The sequence below is a fragment of the Eumetopias jubatus genome, unplaced genomic scaffold (assembly GCF_037043125.1).
Source record: "Eumetopias jubatus isolate StellerSeaLion01/CBP00866 unplaced genomic scaffold, mEumJub1_p1.0 scaffold_4, whole genome shotgun sequence".
NCBI classification, from domain to species: Eukaryota; Metazoa; Chordata; class Mammalia; order Carnivora; family Otariidae; genus Eumetopias; species Eumetopias jubatus.
Genome location: NW_028274810.1, coordinates 119269562 through 119287611, shown reverse-complemented (window position 1 = coordinate 119287611; position 18050 = coordinate 119269562). Strand labels below are relative to the sequence as shown.

At 48.2% G+C, this 18050-nt stretch overlaps 1 protein-coding gene across 2 annotated transcripts in view; it reads right to left on the bottom strand.

The window, feature by feature from the left end:
- The window catches only part of ASAP1 (ArfGAP with SH3 domain, ankyrin repeat and PH domain 1), a 339019-nt gene that overhangs the window by 25867 nt on the left and 295102 nt on the right, over positions 1–18050 (bottom strand). For both annotated transcript variants that reach the window (XM_028105646.2, XM_028105644.2), the window contains exons 19-24: positions 13093–13279; positions 12785–12870; positions 11352–11467; positions 11145–11212; positions 10086–10193; positions 7608–7836 (exon numbers count right to left, since the gene is read on the bottom strand). In XM_028105646.2, coding sequence (XP_027961447.1) covers positions 7608–7836; positions 10086–10193; positions 11145–11212; positions 11352–11467; positions 12785–12870; positions 13093–13279 — 794 coding nt within the window. The remainder of the gene's footprint in view (positions 1–7607; positions 7837–10085; positions 10194–11144; positions 11213–11351; positions 11468–12784; positions 12871–13092; positions 13280–18050) is intronic.

Here is an 18050-nt window from a genome sequence, read left to right as displayed (position 1 = left end):
GAAGACTTTTAAAATTAGTAACTAGTCTCAAATGCTAAAGGGGAGGTTTTATGCAAAATAATCTTAAGTCCTGGCTTAGGAAGGAAGCAAGTCTGACAGGATAAAGAAAGCTAAAACAAAACAAAACAGAATAAACACAGCATCAAACAAACACAAAAACCGGTGGGAGGCAAGATTAACAGGGTGGGGAGGACTGAAGGTGAAGCGGACGCCTGCAGGGGCCTGTGGAAATAAGAGAAGATGCCCCCCTCCTCATCTGCCACAAATACTATTATGTCCAATTATCTTCTTTCTTAAAAATATGGCTCTAAAAAGCATCCAGAGCTGCTATAAATAACTCTTGAGGTGAGTGAAATCATTAGAAGGTCTTCTCAGGGGAGACAGCCTCGGCTCTTCCCAAGACGGTGCACCTCGTTCCACAGTCCCATGAGCCCTCCGGGTCACTCTGTTTGGATGTTCTCCTGTGTCTTCAGCTCCAGAGATGCCCACTGGACTCCTGGGGGCTTCCATGCCACGAGTACCTCCGGGTCATCAGTTCGGGGAGGCCCTAACTGAGGTCCATACCTCAGACATGTGCCCGGCACGTGGCCAGGGCTCAGGAAGCTCGCACACGAGGTCACTGTCCATCTCGAAGCCGCTATGCTCCCTCTAGGCAGTTTGCAAAGCCCTTGTTCTACATCCCTGGGTCCAACCGTTGGGACTCACAAAAGGCTGTGGCTATTTCCTGAGACCTGCTGTTCCCTCTGTTCACTAAAGCGCCCTCATGGGACAATAATACATTCACAGACTCAGAGGTGGTTTAAATGAAACCTCATCAGATAGGACTCGATGGTCAACAACAAGGAAATGAATCTACTTAGCCTGGAAAAACTGTCCTTCTGCAAAGCCTTGCATGTACACTGAAATACATATTTTTAAAAAATCCATTCCTAAAATACATATTTTTTAAAAATCCACTCCTAAAATCAGCATGCTTTTCAAATCTCCCTCTACATTCCCTAAATTCTGTAGAGTCACCATTTATGGAGTATCGTGTGCCTGACCTAACACTGAGGAGAGGTTTATACGCGTGATCCAGAACTGCCCTTGTAAAGCAGCATTGCCGTCATGGTCATCTGCTTACAGGGTGGTGAGACGTAAGGCTCAGGGAGTTTAGGAAACTAGCCATTCACACACATGAATCCGGCTCTGTGTGGCTCAAGGCTGGACGCTGATCCTTGATGGTACCCTGCTCTGCTCCTGGGAATGGCCCTACGTCCTCCCTGGCCAGAACACTCGGGCCCAGCTGTGTTCCCTCCTCAGCTCTGCACCTCATCAGTGAAGGGTCAGCCCAATCGGAACCTCATCCAGAGCCTTCTCTAACATCCTTTTTGCCCTGGGGCACCTGCTGTTACCTGTGACCTTCCACAAGGCTAAATGGCACTCAAGGTTCTCTATGTTGCATTATAGCTGAATTTTCTCTTCTTTCCCAGACTGAAAGCTCCCTCGGGGTAAGATTCATGTTGTCTTCATGTCTCTCAGTGCCTGGCACATTCTGAACACAATGCAAGTCTATGGAAATCATTCATGGCATAACTCAGGAGGATGCTTTTTCACTGTCTTTGTACATTTGGCTTTTAGTAAAACAGAACACCCAAAGGTCTGCCATGCTGGGAGGTCAAATAAAAGTACATCTTTGATATTTTAAGTAAAAAAACAAGACTCAGAGAATGGCTTTAAAAACTGTCTTGACAATTTTTGAAAACATTATTTATAGAAACACAATGTACATATTCTAAACACACCATCCCTGGACAAGACAAATGCTTTTCATGGTGTAGACCTGACAAGTCTGTTATTTCAGAAATAGATGGGACACCTGGCTGGCTCAGTCAGTGGAGCTTGAGACTCTTGATCTTGGGGTTGAGTTTGAGCCCCCGGTGGGTGTACAGACTGCTTAAAAATAAATAAAATCTTGAAAAAAAAAAAAGAAATGAAGACACAGTGTGTTTACGGTGAGAAGGGCCCTGTGTGCGGCAGGAAGGCACTACTATCACTGCACTCAGGTGGGGAAACAGAGGCACGGCAAGGTGCGGGGGAGCGCCAGGAGGGCGCGCGGTCAGCGCAGGGCTGGGCCCCGGCACGGCAGGTAATGCAGGACTGATAGCGTGCTGTGTACCTTGCGGCACGGGCTACTCCCCAGCCTTCAGACTCTTTCCAGGAGTCTGGATAATAACAGCACAGTGCCCGCATTCAAGGGCCTCAGGGTAGGTAGTTCTTACACGACTCCTCAGACGTCTCCGTACGCAAGAGGCACAACACGATTCCCTGCTTTCCACACCTGGCAGTCGGGTGACTTGTTAGCGAGCCTGTGCCAGTGGCCACACCTGAAGGCAAAAATCCCAGACACACTTTCAGCCCGCAACGTGGCCAGTGCAAGAGGATAGATGTGCCATGCTTTAAAAAAGATGGGGGAGACTGATAAAAATAGGCACCAAAAAAAAAAAAAATCGACATGGTCAGGGATGACAGCCCATGGGATGTTTCAATATAGAGCCACTCAAATGGCTATCTTCCTATGAGGTTAAAAAAACATCCAGGAAAACTGTGAAGTCATCAGTATAGGAATAACGCTGATACTAGGAAAATATTTCCTAGGCCAGCCACCATCATCCTGCAATGCACCTTGACGGCGGCAGCCTCGTGTCCTGAGGACACCTTCTCTCCCTTCCTGCCCCCTCCCCGCCCTCTCTAATGACTGCCATGGGCCTCGAATGAAAGCCGCAGGAATGCTGTCTAACACGCTCACACATCTCAGACTCTGCAGAAAGACTTCCGGCAAGCCAACAAGTCAACCATCACACCTCCAGGATATCTGGAGTAGTTTTAGGAGTGTCCCCTCCTGACTCTGGCCACACATTTCCGGGACATGCTTTCCACGGACCCTGCTGTCGCTTATTCACTCAGCAAGCACGGACACAGTGCACTTGCTCCACACAGGGATGCACGGCCAACTCACTCGCAGCCCCCGTGCCGCAGGAGAGTGAAGGGAAGACTCCCTTGCCCCTCCTCCTCCACGCTCCCACAGTGGCACCCCCACAGTGGCCCCCGGGGCCGCCCCTCATGGCACATCTTGCGGCTTTCTCTCCCTCCTTCACTGTATGCCCAGGGCCCGGCCCATTTGTTAAACCGAATGCATGCAGTAGGATCAAACAAATTCCCATCTGTGGGATGCTTGCTATGTGCTAGTCACTACAGACATTATTCCCTGGTCTCTAAGCAGCGAGCCAGCAAGGTACGCACCCAATCCTGTTTCTCACACGAAGACCCTGAAGCGCAACACGATCAGCTCAATATTAAGAACCCAGGGCAGGGAGAGGATGAGCATGTTCGCAGAAGGAGCCCCATCTCTCCGGAAGCGCCAGGCAAAGATGCTTCTTGGAGGAGGGGGAAGGGAAGCTGGCCCCACAGCGGCTCACGGCTGCCCAGGGCCCTGCAGCGTGGTTCACAGACGGATGTGCCTCAGACGGCGTGGTGCTCTCCCACATTGCTCTGGGATTCACAAGGGCACTTGGTCTCCTCGCCTAAGTGGATGTGGGGTGGCACCTGGTTCGCACTCTCTGTGACATGAGCACCCACAAGCAAGCACTGCTGGGGGCCGTCGGCCGGCCAGCACCGTGCTGCCATGGTGTAGACCGCCTGCTCGTGGCTCAGACCAAGGTTTGCAGCCTGTCAGAAGCAGGAATCCACAATACAGAAAACGCATCTGAAGCGCAGCCTGAAGTCACACGGGTAGTCGCCCGATATTCACAGGCGCTGCTTCATGCCAGACTCTACGGTCCCGACTCCGCCAAAAGACGGGAGGAAACTGTTACTGACATATCGGTGGTTCAGGTTTCAAGGCAAGTCAAGTAAGCTTCCTGAGGCCAGATTTATCCCTCGTTTTTCATTCGTTCACCTAACAAATGCTTTCCTTGAGTACACGATGCCTGCGTCACACCAGCTCACTTCAGAGCACCTGCTCATGTATGAGACTGGGGGGACATCATCCTGGCACCTTTTCTCCCCGAAGGAGCCTTTTTTAGAGCCGAGGAGCTACGGTGCCTGCAGTGTCAGCAGCGGGGCCCTCCTGGGGCGCCGACTCTGTGCCAGGCGCTCGGCTAGATGCTGCCTTTATACCTCATTAACCTGTATAACATCCCGTGGCAGGCCCAGTCTGTGTCACTGTTAAAGATGTGCAGCCGTACGAGAGGAGAAAACTGCAGCTCTCCAGCTTAACGTCACGTGCCAACAGAGTTAAATCAAACAGCCAACCACAAGCACGCAGCGTCTGTCTCCAGCCCCTGCTCTGGGGGAGGGGTCGCGTGGCACCACGCTGCTGCCCGTGTTCCTCCGAGTTCTAGAGACATCTGTGGCCACAGCCCAACAGTCCCAAGGGCACCTCTCCCAGGACTTCAGGGCTCTGCCTGTTACAAAATGCTTTCTCCACATACTGTCTTACTGGATTCTGAGGACAAGACCACGAGGAAGGCAAGACAGTGATCAAGCACCTTCCTCAATGTGGGAGAAGAAGAAACCAGAAAAGGTCTGGTTTGGCGAGTCTTAAGGGCCATTTTTACTTTCCGCCCTCTAACAGCCACTGTGTGGCCCGAGATCAGTTCCTCACGCTTTCCCCGGCTCAGTTTCCTTAGCTGTACAATGGGCAGCAGATCACCTTTCAGCATCCTTCCAGCTCTCTAAAATCCAGGTTCTAGGACATTAATTTTTTGCTTAAAGATGAAAAACAAACCAGTCTTGGCAAGCTTGAAGAATTTCAAGTCTTAACAAACATACTGTAAAGTGCGGGGCGGGGGGCAGGTGCTGATCACGAGGGAGAAACCTCTGCATACTTAAATTAATCTTACAGCTTTCACAGACTCTCACCGGACTTCACATCCGAAGAGGTTAGGCAGCAAAATGTGTCTAAGGCTCAAGGGTGGTGAGTTTGGGGTGCTGAACTGCCAAGTCGCCCCACTCTGACTGGAGCCCTGCTCAAGCACAAGGGGGCTTTGCTTGACGGCAATTTAGGTCAAACTTCCCTGCATTCTGATGAGGCAGCTGGAGATTCTTGAAAATATTCCTGTGCTGACTCAGAATAATTCCTTCCTCTTTTCCCCTCTGTACTCCTCTTATTAGTGGGGACTTTATCCTGTCTGCTGTCTTAGGATGCCTCGCCGGAAGCCACCATCCATCCAAGCCCTAAATTCACAGTGTGGAAATGACCACTGCTGCAAGCAGAGACCTCCACATCACTTCCATGGAAAATGAGCAAACCAAACGACAGATTCAAGACGTCCTTGTTTTCATGCAAATGGTTCTACCAGTTCAACAGAATGAAATGAAAAACACATAAGGGCCACAAAACAGAGGAGAATTATCTCTGCACAGAGTGTCAGCTGATTTTCCACAATGTCTTCTAAGATCTCCATTCTAAACATTACCACTTTTCCAAATATTAAGGGCACGCCGAGCCAGGCTAGCTGCAGGGCACAGGTCCCGTCTCAAGCCACTTAGAAAGTCAAGGGGAGCCTGTACTGCTTCTGTCTCTCCACATCTGATGTCCCACTATGAGCAGCCTGGAAGAGCCCTCAGGTTCTAGTAGAGACGGATTTCTATTTCTCAGTGTCAGGATTTTGGGGGGTGGGCCTCGGGGGCAGTAGCTTGTCCAGGGCTGATCACGGTTGCTATGGGCCAGTCGCTGAGCACTTAGCAGCTGGATCACTTAATACATTTGGTCTTTGTTTTCTGGGTCTCTGGTAAAGCGCTAGTTGGAATTTATTCAAGGCAGGAGACAGAGGCTTGGCATCAAGTCAGACAGAATATTTTATGGGTTTCTGTGGTCTCTCAAGATAAAATCACAGAAAGGGGTGGAGGGAGGTGAGGCAGCCTCGTGGTCCCCAGGACGCTGGTGTTCTTTTCTCTTGTAGACCTTCTCCAAGATTCTCAATTACCTGGAGGTTCTCTGAACAGGTACAGGCCCACCCTGTCTAGATAGGTCATCACTACCATGTTGGTAACCACAATCAGGGGATTATGAACCCTTCCAGAGTTTTCTTCGATTATTTTATCTGATCTAGGGGTTCTTTGTGGTCCTCTTTGGGGTACAGAAAGGGAAATCTCTGGTCTTATCCAATTGCTACCCTGATAGGGACACAGGATTACGCAGAGGTGGGCAGCAAGGCAGTACTCCTACCGTGCCGCACACATCTGCAACTTGAGAGGTTCGTGTGTGAATAAGAATCTGAAACCTTATGTACGTACATTCTAGCATACTGTCTGGAAGGGTAAGAGAAACACTGGCGGGTCAAACCACTGGCTCACGTGTGCTGTCACTCTTCCGTTACAGTCGCTAGTTATCTTTGATGAGCACTGTTCAGGCCAAAACCTTATTTTAACATTTCTCCACTATTTTATGATCTATGAGGCCATTTGGGGTCTCTCTAAGAACACAGCTCCCATTTATAACACTATTTCAATGGAGAATAAGCTCTGAAAAAACACTGTTCTGAATAAAGCTCACATTTCTCAGAAAATAGCCCCAGTGTGATTCAAATAGGCATGGCATTGTGTACGGAGGGGCCCTCGGAACCTGTGTGAGCATGGGCTGAGCACACAGGGAGAAGCCTGCACTTGCCTTTGCTGGCCGAGAGACCAAACCCCAAGCTTCCCCCTGGCTGGGGTGACTCTTGAATGTTGCCATTTCTGTGTCTCAACTCATCCCCGTAGAGGCGGGAACAGGTGGGCTTTCAGAGCTGGGCACTCTCTGTGGATGTGGGCTACGGGACAAGCACTTTGTTGCCACAGACCAGGGTGGTGGGCCATCAGCCCTCGGCCAGCCCGGTGGAGGCATGGACAATGCACTACACAATGCCCCTCTTCTGGCTAAGATTCCTCCCACGTAATGTCTCATGGAAAAACAATCCTCATCAGAAAGGCCAGGGGTGTGGGCTCAGGTCATACAGGACCTGGGTTAGAATCACAGAGATCTAAAAACGTGAGGCCCATCACTCAACATCTCTGAACCAGTCCCCTTGTCTGCATGATGCCAGCAACTGCAGGACCCACCTCATTTTGTGAGCATAAAATGAGAAGTGATGGGCTTAGGGCCAGTCATGAATAACTACTATCTAGCTGCTATTTCTACCAACATCTCCAGAAGACAGAAAGCTTAGTGTAGAAAAAAGTAACTTTTTGAAGAACTACAATTCCACACCACATCATACAAGAAACAACAGAGGTTTGGCGCCAGGTGGACCTTGGACTGAATCTCAACTCTACCACTTATGGGCTGTGTGACCTTGGGCAAGTCACTCTACCTCCATAAGCCTTAGTTTCCTCATCTGTAAAATGGGCACAAAAGCACATACCTCACAGGATTGTTGTGAGTTGAGCACAACATAACACATGAGGAGTGTCCACAACACCATCTTACTGTTGGTGTTTAGCAAATGGCAAGGCCCGTTTCAAGCTGTCCTTGACATCACATTCCATACTCTGCCACTCAGACGCCCCTTGTGGTTTTTACCTCAAAGCTGTGTAGACCGCCAGCTCTGAGGACAGAGTCCAAGAGCCCTTCTCAAAGTCCGTACCTTTCCCGGCGTTTCTAGGAGGCAGTGGAGGTGCCTCTGTGGTTGGTGACGTGGGCGAGTCTGTGCTTGTGGAGACGAAGATCTGGTTGGTGAAGGCCCCATAGGAGAGCCGCTGTTTGTCCCTCGGAGTACTGAATCCTGGCAGCGACAGCTTGTCTTGGGGCGAGATACTAGAGGAGTGGCAGAAGCTCTGAGGCCTCGGGGAGCGCTCTTTCTTGATGGGGCTCGGCTGCGGATGACATAACAGTGCAGAGGGTGAGGCATTCACCGAGGGCTACACTTCAGGCTCCGTCGGGAAGCGGGGTTCCTGTGGCTCTCTACGTGCTCTGAGGTCGGCCATGACCCAGCCCAAAAAGAGGCTGCGGGACTTGCCCTCCTGATCCTCGGTTCACCACTATCAGGGTCACATTAGGGAGGCGCTGGTTAGCAATCAGAAGTATTCAAAAGCCTAAGGACACGGTCAACGGTAACTTTTAACTGAACAGATACCTGCCCTCCGCAGGACACTTGTACTAGCACTGAACTGTTTTCTACCCTCGTGTGATCTCTACAGTGTGTTCCTTCTCTGATCAACCCTCTCCCACCAGCGTTCTCAGTCCTCGCCACCCTTCTCGTTTTACATCCCCTTAGAAAGTGGGCTCCATGTTGTGGCTCTGATGATCCACACCTGTGGGTCCAAGCCTGACCTTTTGGATCCAAAACCGTCTTCAATGGCCTCTAAGGTGTCCCTCCAGTTTGCACTCCTGATGACAGCAGTGGCATCCATGTAACTCCCTAAGGTGGAAGCCTCAAGGTCACCCGGAGCCACCAGGCCCTGTGTGGATAGCTGGGGTCTCTGCCTGGTGCAGGCACCCACCAGCCCCCAGAGAAAGCCCGTGGCTGCAGCTGCTTTCAGCTCCAGCACGTTTCCCACACTGCGGCCAAAGCTGGTGGGGAAACCTGCTCTGACAATTAATCTCTGTTGGCTTCTGCCTGCTTGGAGAAAGCCCAAAGGCCAAATTTGGCCCATAATGTGCTTCCCGATCTGGGCTGCCTGACTCTGCAGGGCAGCCTCCTCCCTCTCCCACCCACCCATCTGAAGGCACCTCACACACTGTGCTTCTAACCATTCCTCAGACTTCCAGCTCTATCAGGAACCCTTGGCCTTTGCACATGCTGTTCTCTCTCCCTGGAGGGATGCGTTCCTCCCCACTTTTTGCCTGGCAAACTCCTCCCTACCCTCAGAAACCCAACTCCAATGGTACTTCCTTGGTAAGGCCTTCACCATTTTCCAAAGCTGAGACAATTTTTTCTGTCCTCTGAACATGTCTCAGGGATTCCCCTAAGCTCTTATTATAATGGTTATCCATTCTAAGTTATCTCTTCTCAAAGTGGGGAATGTCTTTAGGACACCTTGTAGGACTATTCCTTACATGCTGCCGAGGAAAGAGGAAATGCTCAATACATATCCGATGTGGGGCACCTCAGTGGGGAAGTCCATTGGGTGTCCGACTACTCTTGGTTTTGGCTCAGGTTATGATCTCAGGGCCCTGGGATCCAGCCCTGCATTGGGCTCCGTGCTCACCGGGGAGTCTGCTTGAGAGTCTCTCTTCCTCTCCTCTGTCCCTCCCTACTGCCTCTCTGAAATAAATAAATCTTAAAAAAAACAAAAACAAAAACAAACCACCCACACATATCTGATGAAAACTGCATGAATGAACTTTCAGAGTTAGTCATGAACTATGAAAGTCAGACAAAACTAGGTTTAATCGTGAGACTGTCTTTACTAGCTCTGAGACTTCAGGTTGCAAAACAGATCTGTGTGTCAGTTTTCTATTCTGTACGATGGGGCAATAACAATGCCACAGTGGGCTTTTGGTAAAGATGATCTGAGGTAGCACAGGCAACTTGCTTCTAACTGCCTAGTCCATACTCAATTCTCAATACCTCACAACTTTTTATTTACTAAGTAGCTGTTCTGATGGCTAATTTTATGTGTTCACTTGGCTGGGCTATGGTGCCCAGGTGTTTGGTCAAATACCAGTCTAGATAGATGCTGTGAAGGGTTATTGTTTAAATTAGATTTTGAGTAAAAGGGATTACCCTCCATCATGCAGGCTTCATCCAATTAGCTGAAGGGCTTTTGCGAAGAGACTCAGCACCTCCAGACTCAAGGCCACACCATCAGTTCCTGCTGGAATCTCTAGCCTGCCGGCCTGCCCGGTACCCTGGGGACTCGCTGGACCCCACAATCATGTGAGCCAATTCCTAAAAATAAACTCCGATCTCTCTCCCTCTGTCTTCAACCACATCTTATGGGGTCTGGTTTTCCAGAGAACCCTAATATAGCTGTGGTCCCCAACATGGATCAAAGACTGAGCAAGGAAACTGGCCCTAGGTCACAAGAGCAGACACAGTCTGATGAAGAATGATCTTGTCTACACAGTGCAGGCAACCTGGCAGCAGCAGCAGGAACTCGGAGGCATTGTTTGCACTCACTTTGTCATCCAGGTCGTCGTCACTCTCATCCATCTCCTCCTGTCGCAGGTTCCATTCATATTCCACGTGGACATGTGGGTTGAACTTCCCAGATTTAGCCTGGGAAAGCTGAAAGGAACAGCAGGTATAACCACGTTCATCTCAGTGTTAAGCATCCCACTATTACATAACCACTGAGCAAATCCCACCTCAGTCCTGGTTTCAAATGAATCACCAGCAGCTGCTTGTAGGGCAGAACTCTGATTACATAGGGCTGCGCTGCTGTGGGACCGGCTTCAGAGGAGTTGCCCAGAATTACAGGCAAGGGCCTTTCTTATTTTGGTAACATGACTTCTCTCGCAAATTAAAAGCTTTCTTAAATATTATTAAAAATGAGCCTCAAAAGTGCAAAGTCCTGGCTGGAAGGCAAAATCAGAGTCAGTGAAACACAAGATGTAAGGCTTTCAAGTCAGACAGTCCCAGTTCGATCCGTGGCCCACTTTTCTTCTCCGTAAGATGGGGGCAGGGAGTATTACCGCTTCTTCACAGGATTCTTGTAGGAACAGAAACCTACAGCTGCTGGCCTGCAGCCGGAGCCGGGCAGAAACTCAAGGGGATGGAACTTTCCGGTCTCACCGTTCCCCATGGGTAAGAGAGCCATGCTAGGCTGAGGCTCAGAGCGACACTCAAGAACCAGCAGGATGAAAAGGACGGGGCTGGGGGGCCACGCACTTAACGCTGACAATCGTACTCGGAACTCTACTGGCCCAATTTTTGGAACTGGCTTCCAAATAATTCTTCTTTACTACTGAGCTGCAGAGAAAGCCTAAGGGTCTGGCACAGAAAAAGCACGACCTCAATTCACAAGCCTGTCACATGCCTTTTAGCTCCTACGTCATAACCGCACCGAAAGGACATGGGAATGACAAATCTATCATTCTACCACTTTCTCAAATGTAGCCCTAGTGCTTGCCTGAATTTTTTTAACCAGTGTTCAGAAAGATGAATCTGTTTCTTTTATCCCAATTCCAGTTTCTGAGAATGACATTTTAAGGCAGTTGGTGTCTAATGGATGCTTACCAGATCTTCACACTGGGTAGCTTTCAATCTCTTTGCTATGTCCAGGGCAGTCTCCCCAGCCTGGTTCACTAAAACAGGGAAAAGAAATCTAAGATACATCTTGAAAAGGCTACGAACAATCATCAAATTATAACGTAACACGCAAGTCTTGGTTTTAGCCAACCGGATGCTGACTCCTGCTATTAAGACACTTGGTCACATTCTTACCAACACCCACGGTGGGTTTGCTCCTGAGAAGCAGCTTCAAACACTCGGGTTTACTGTACATACTGCAGTAGTGTAGGGCCGTGTTGCCCAGGGCCGTCTGCTTGTCCAGGTTCCCACTGAAAAATAAAATATTACCAGAAAAAAGTACAACTTAGAATTTAATTAGGACATAAATAATATAATTTAAAGCTACAGATTAACCACTGATTTCTGTGCAAACAACGGAGTCAAACTTGAAACCTACTTACAAGCAGGGCAAACCAAAATGCTGCTAACATTACACCTACATTGATAAGTCACCTAATGATAGCAATAGCTGGTACTGCTTGAGTGCCTCCTACGGGACACTCTCGGTTTTATGTACCTTGGTTCATTAAATCTTCACAACCACCCGATGGGGTAGGTTACGACCACCTCTGTTTTACAGATGAAAACATCGAGGCACAAAGAGGATGAAGTACCTGCTTTCAAGACTATCAAGGCATGGAAGATGGAGCGGGGATTTGAAAAAAGGCAGTCTGTCCTGGAGCCAACACTCTTTAACTACTACACTGTACTACCTCTAAGGAAGAGGTGTGGACATTTATACAACGTGGCTTGTGTCCAGGCACCATTCTTCATATGTGGGTTCAAATCTTCTTGCTATTTTGACCACTCGCCTTTGGATGAGCTCCAGTTCCTCCTAATAATCTGTGGCTTACAGAGCTACCCACTGAAGAATATAGCAAGTTCAAACTTCCTGTGTTCAATATTGCACTATTACTATGTTCCAAATTTGAATTAGGTTTTGAGTCAGAAACACACACTGTAGTTTTTTTTTTTTTTAAGATTTTATTTGAGAGAGAGAGAGAAAGAGAGCATGAGTGGGCATGGGGAGGGGTAGAGGGAGAGGGAGAAGCAGACTGCTTGCTGAGCAGGGAGCCTGACACAGGGCTTGATCCCAGGACCCCAGGATCATGGCCTGAACTGAAGGCAGATGCTTAACCGACTGAGCCCCTTGGCGCCTTGTCACTGCAGTTTTATAATGAACTTATGAACAATGAAAATTCACAGATCCTATTGACCTGTGCTATTAAGTCTTCCCTCTTTCAATTTTTCCTAATTCAGCAGGTTTCGACAGAGACAGGATTTTACATCTTTCTAGGCCAAGGGTTGGCAAACTATAGCCCATAGGCCATGTCTGGCCCTCCATTTGTTTTTATAAATAAAGCTTTATTGGAACATGGCCATGCTCACTCATTTACATATGGTCTATGGCTGCTTTCACACTACAACGGTAGAGGTGACTAGTTGCGACAGAGACCTCATGGCCTGCAAAGCCTAAAATAGTACCTGGCTCTTTATAGAAAGCTTGTCGATTCCTGATCTGGGTCCCTGAGAAGACTGGTTCGCGTTAACTTATATGGCATATTTACAGAAAATGAAAACCATACCAGTTTTGTACAAGGAAGTCAACCAAATGGAGAGATGTCTGGTCTGCAGTTCGGACTGCAAGATGCAGGGCTGTTTCCCCAAGCTCCTGAAAAGGACAGGATGAGTATAAGTAGGGTAATCGCATGTCCTATTTTGCCTACGGCAGCTTTATTCACACCAGTTACCTGGAAGCAATTATTAATAGTACTCCTTTCGCTCTCAAATTGTCCTGATTTCGACATGGTCACTCAATGTATGAGAATCTCATTATCTTTTAAACTCATTTTCCACATTCCTTTTTTATCCTACGATTTTAGTGGAGCCTTACCTGTCCGGATTCCAGCAGTGGTTCCATTAGCTCCACTCCCTCTGCATAGACTTGAATTAGTGCAAGTAAATCCCTGGATTTGATGGCCTCAAGCAATTCATTCAGTTTAGCTGATGAAGATGAACAGGCCTTCCTTGAAAACCTATGATCTACATACTTCGCAGTGATATATTCTTTCCGTACAGTCCTAAAACAGGACAAAGCAATATAAACAAAGACTTTTTTTTTCTACAAGCTAAGAAAAATCTACAATTTCCTGAAAAACAGTTTTAAGTGAGATATATTCTCCTAGACTCCTTTCAGGATTTAAACAAACCAGGTTTTAGACCAAGTTATCTCATCACAGACAGGATGAATAAACTGATATATATTTAATAGTGTATGTGCAAAAGCAGTACATGGTTACAAAATTAATGGGCACACAGATCATAGCAGATTTTTTTTCCACCTTGAGCAATAACTTGAGAGTCTGCTATGTACTACTTCAAATTCAGATACTCGTAAATATACAAAGAAATTTAAGAAATTTTAAAAGAACGATTCTAAAAGACCAATGAAGCTTCCAGAGCTTCATTGAAAAAATTTTAGTCATCTGGCACAACTCCCTATTTTAACAGGTAAGGGATCTGAGGCTCACAAAGGCTGTCCTTAAAGTCCCTCCCACAGGCCAAGCACTGAGCTCTAGAATAAAGGGGAGTTGTTTTTCCGGCAGGTTCAGTTGGGAGCAGGAGACCGTCATGGGTAATATTCTCACAGTCTGAGTGGGTGTGTGCATTTCTCTTCTTGAGGACTCACCCCTTCTCCACTTCCAGTTCTGTCCCAAGCTCTGGGACTGAGCCCACCTCCCAGCTGCAGGTGTGAGTATCTGACCTAAGTGGCCTGATGGTTACTTTCGCCACCTTTGGCAAAAAGCTGAGACAGAAGTCCACTCAGAGGAAAGGAAAGAAGAGTTGGGTGAGTGAGCTAGGGTCCAGATGATACTGTCGGACATCCTGGAGCCAGCCATACCTGAACTTATCCCATGATTTTCCCAGTTACATAAGCCACTTAATAAAAAAGGAGTAAATGGATTGCGGGTTCAAATCCAGTTCTTACAGCACACCAGCTGCATGACCTTGGGCAAACTACTTCATCTTCATGAGCTTTAGCTTTTTCCTCTGAAAATGGGGAGAATAACTCATTGGTGTATTTTGAATTAAAGAATCTATAGCACCTACAAGGTGCTTTCTTTCTGAGAAAGCTCTAACTCATAGGACATAAGATTTCTTGCTCAGAAAAAGCTATTCCATCTGTGCAGGCTGCTGCTGTCCACCACTCCCCCCGCCAACCAATCCCACAGCCAGGCCTCACTGTTTAAAACCGAGCTGATGCCTCTTCCTTTCATTCTGGGTCAGCAGTGAAGGGAGGAAGCTGGTTGATGGTAGCACACCGCCTTTAGTGACTTGCAGATTCTGCTCAGTGACCAAGATCTTACTTTCATGGGTGTCCTTTACACTTAGGTCAAAGTCCTTTTAAGATGGCCATGGCCTGATGAGCTGGAGGGCTTCCAGAAACCTGAGAAATTGGCCTAAGCCTGGCTTCTGGTCTCCCACTGCATGTGACTTTATAAAGTTTGAAAGGCAGCTACTGTGTGATGGATGGAATATCAGATTTAAGAATGAAATGGCTTGATTCAATTCCGGTATCAAATGCTATCCATGCGACCCTGGGTAAAGCTTTGCCTATTTCCACATCTGTAAAATATTAATAATCATACCAGTCTTACTGCCTTTCAAGGAAGCAAGAGTAGAAACAAAGAATGACACATGGCTATGGGTTCATACATAAGCTTCCTTTCTAGGATCATCCAAGATGGCAGAGCAAGGATCAACGGCGGGAAGCTACGGGAGGTAGATCTGAGACAACGGTCTCCATGGAGGCTTCCTGGCACTGGAGTGTGCAGATGCTGCACAATAATTGCAGAAACGATGCTGAGGGCACTCAGGTATCACATGGAGAGATGCCCCAGGCCACTCTGAAGAGCACCTCCAACCTTGGGTCTCTACTTCCATGGCCGTAGGAAGTTCCTGAGCTCTCCACAGGCATGATGTTTCACTCTTTCTGGGCATTCAGCTGCAGTCCCTGGCAGTAAAGGCTTCCTGACACGGGGCGACAGGGAGGGTGGGAAACAGACTTGTCTGAACGTTGACACCAGAGCTCTACCAATGGCTCGCCCTGTGTCCCCGCCAAACCTGGTCCTTCCCACTCACTGTGGTGCACGTAATGGTACTGCCTATTTACCTAGACGCTCAGGCCCAAACCTTGGGCATCATCTTGACCATTTAGTTAAATGTCCTGTGTTTGAAGTGATTAGCAAATCCTGTTGGCTCTCCCTTCAAAACATCCTGAGAATTCAACTACTTTCCAGCACCTTCGCTGCTACCATCTTAGTCCACACCATCTCTGTTACTCAGTGGACCCGGTGTAAGTCTCTCCTCAGTCTCTGTTTCCACCCGCTCCTCCCATCTGCCCTTCACCTACCAGCCAGAGCTGGCTTTCTTAACCTCGGCCCTTGTAACACTGTGGCTGGATGATTCTTTGTCATGGTTGCCGTCCTACACATTGTAGGGTGTTTAGCAGCGTTCTGGTCACTCCCTCTGTTTAAAGCCTTCTATTCACACAGAGAATAAAATCCCCAAACATTCCATGACCTCTAAGGCTCTCGCTGACCTGCTCCCTGGTCCCGTCTCCATTTTGCCCGGCCTCTGCTACTACTGTCCGAGCTCAGTCCTCTGCAGCCACACCTACCTTCTTGTTACTGTGTGCACGTGCCCAGCCCGCCCCTGCCTCCGGGTGTCTACACCCACCGTTCCCCCTGCCAGGTCCCCTCCCCACACCCTCTACCCCACGCGTGTCCTTCGTATCCTTTAGAGCTTCTTCAAATGTCAAGTCCTCAGAGATACTCCCTGACCATCCTGAGGATAATGCCTCCTACGCTTCACCCCCTTATCCTGTTAGATTTTCTTCAGAGTAGCCACTACCATTCTCTGTGTCTTCCTCTGCACAGCCAGACTGTAGGACAGGAGCTACACTGTTCACTACTGCGTCATCAGTACGTAATGAGTGCCAGGAACACAGAAGCTGCTTAATAAGAGTGGGTGAGTGAGTGAACTGTGCGTCTCAGGGAACCTGCTTTGTCCCTCAAGGCTGCTGGCCAAATAAGAGGATGGTGATGAAGACTGCGGTTGTGGTGGTGGGGATAGTAATGGTGAATCCTTACGTGGCGCTCATTGTAGGTTGGGTGCCACTCGAAGCTCTTTTTACTTAACCCCTTCTGTCCTCACCATACCCTAGGAGGTTGGCACAGACAGGTGGAGTCACTTGCCCCAGATCACAGTTCAGAATTGGCAGAACCAGGATCTAAGGTCTAATAGTCTGGAAACTTAATCACTGTTAGAGATTCTGGAGAATCACAAGCATTTTGAAGGGAAGGTCTGACAGAGGCCAGACGACCATCTGAGGTCAGAGAGCAGATGGGCAAGAGTGGGCTGCCTCCCGTGTGAGCAATGGGAAACCCAAATCCATACTGTTAGGAAGTTTATCCTAAAGTGATGCCTCCAAAGTGTGGGCCACATAAATATTTAAAACTGCTGGTGGGGGCAAGACTGCACTGCGTATCTGAGCGCTTACTGCTACCTAGTCTGTGGCGTAACTTCAGATCGTGTTAGTGTGGCTGTTTTGTGATCAAATTCACCTTTTTTTTTTTTAAAGATTTTTATTTATTGAGAGAGAGGGAGAATGGTAGAGAGACAGCATGGGAGGGAGGAAGGTCAGAGGGAGAAGCAGACTCCCTGCTGACCAGGGAGCCCGATGCGGGACTCGATCCTGGGACTCCAGGATCATGACCTGAGCCGAAGGCAGTTGCTTACCCAACTGAGCCACCCAGGCGCCCTGATCAAATTCACTTCTAAAAAGTCTTACTTCTCAGTGTAATTTGTGCTCATGAGCGTGAAAAGAATCCAAGCCGTTTCTGTGCTAGGACAGAGCTTGAACACTGTTGTTAAGCCCGATGCCCCAAGATTAGGTTAGGATATTAAATATGCGCCCAACCTCCCTGACTTTTCTTCGGTGACCCTTTCACAGCTATGAATAAGGAACGGACTGTCTAACTTCTTGGTTAACAGCCACCTTCCTCTCCAAATGGCAGGTATCATGAGGACAGGGTTTACATCTAGTTCGTGTTTTGCCCTTTCCCCAGCACCTGATCTACTATGAAGCATGCAGTGAGCAGACAGCACACATTTGCTGAATTCAAGAAAGACCACTGCCAAGAGGCCTGATGGGAGATGGTCTCTCATGATTTCAGAGTAAAAACACCACGTTTGTTGAATGTGCCCCATAACAGTTTCAGTGCTCAGCAGATTTGGTGCCTGAGGAACCACGAAGAGGGGCTTGGCGGACATTCAGGTGGGCGTCTATGTCCCAGAGGCTCCCCTGCTCAGTCGAGCTGGAATTAATAGGAACTGTCATCCTATTCATGCACAGTACTTAAAAATTTTAAGTGTAAATTCAGTGTGAAAAAATTTTTGATAGGTTTAAGGATCCACATGACTCCAAAATAAAAATGATACGAAAACTGTTTACTGAGGAGGTCTCATGCCCGCAACCACCCCAGAATAAGCACTTTCTGGTGCTTATTCTTAAATTCCTGTGTATCTGCCCGTGTTTCTTCATGCAAACACAAATAAATATATACGTTTATGTGTTCTTGACCACCCTTTCCCTGACCTGAAGGCAGGAGATTTGGTGCGGTGCTCCACACCTCGCTTTTTTACCTAATGGTAATTCCTAATGGAGATTGTCCCAAGTCGGGATGTAAGCAGCTTCCTTCTTTTTACATCTGTGAAGCGTTCTGCCGTGTGGCTGTACCCCATAAACTATTTAATCAGAGGCCTACAGACGTTTGTTTTGTTCCTCTT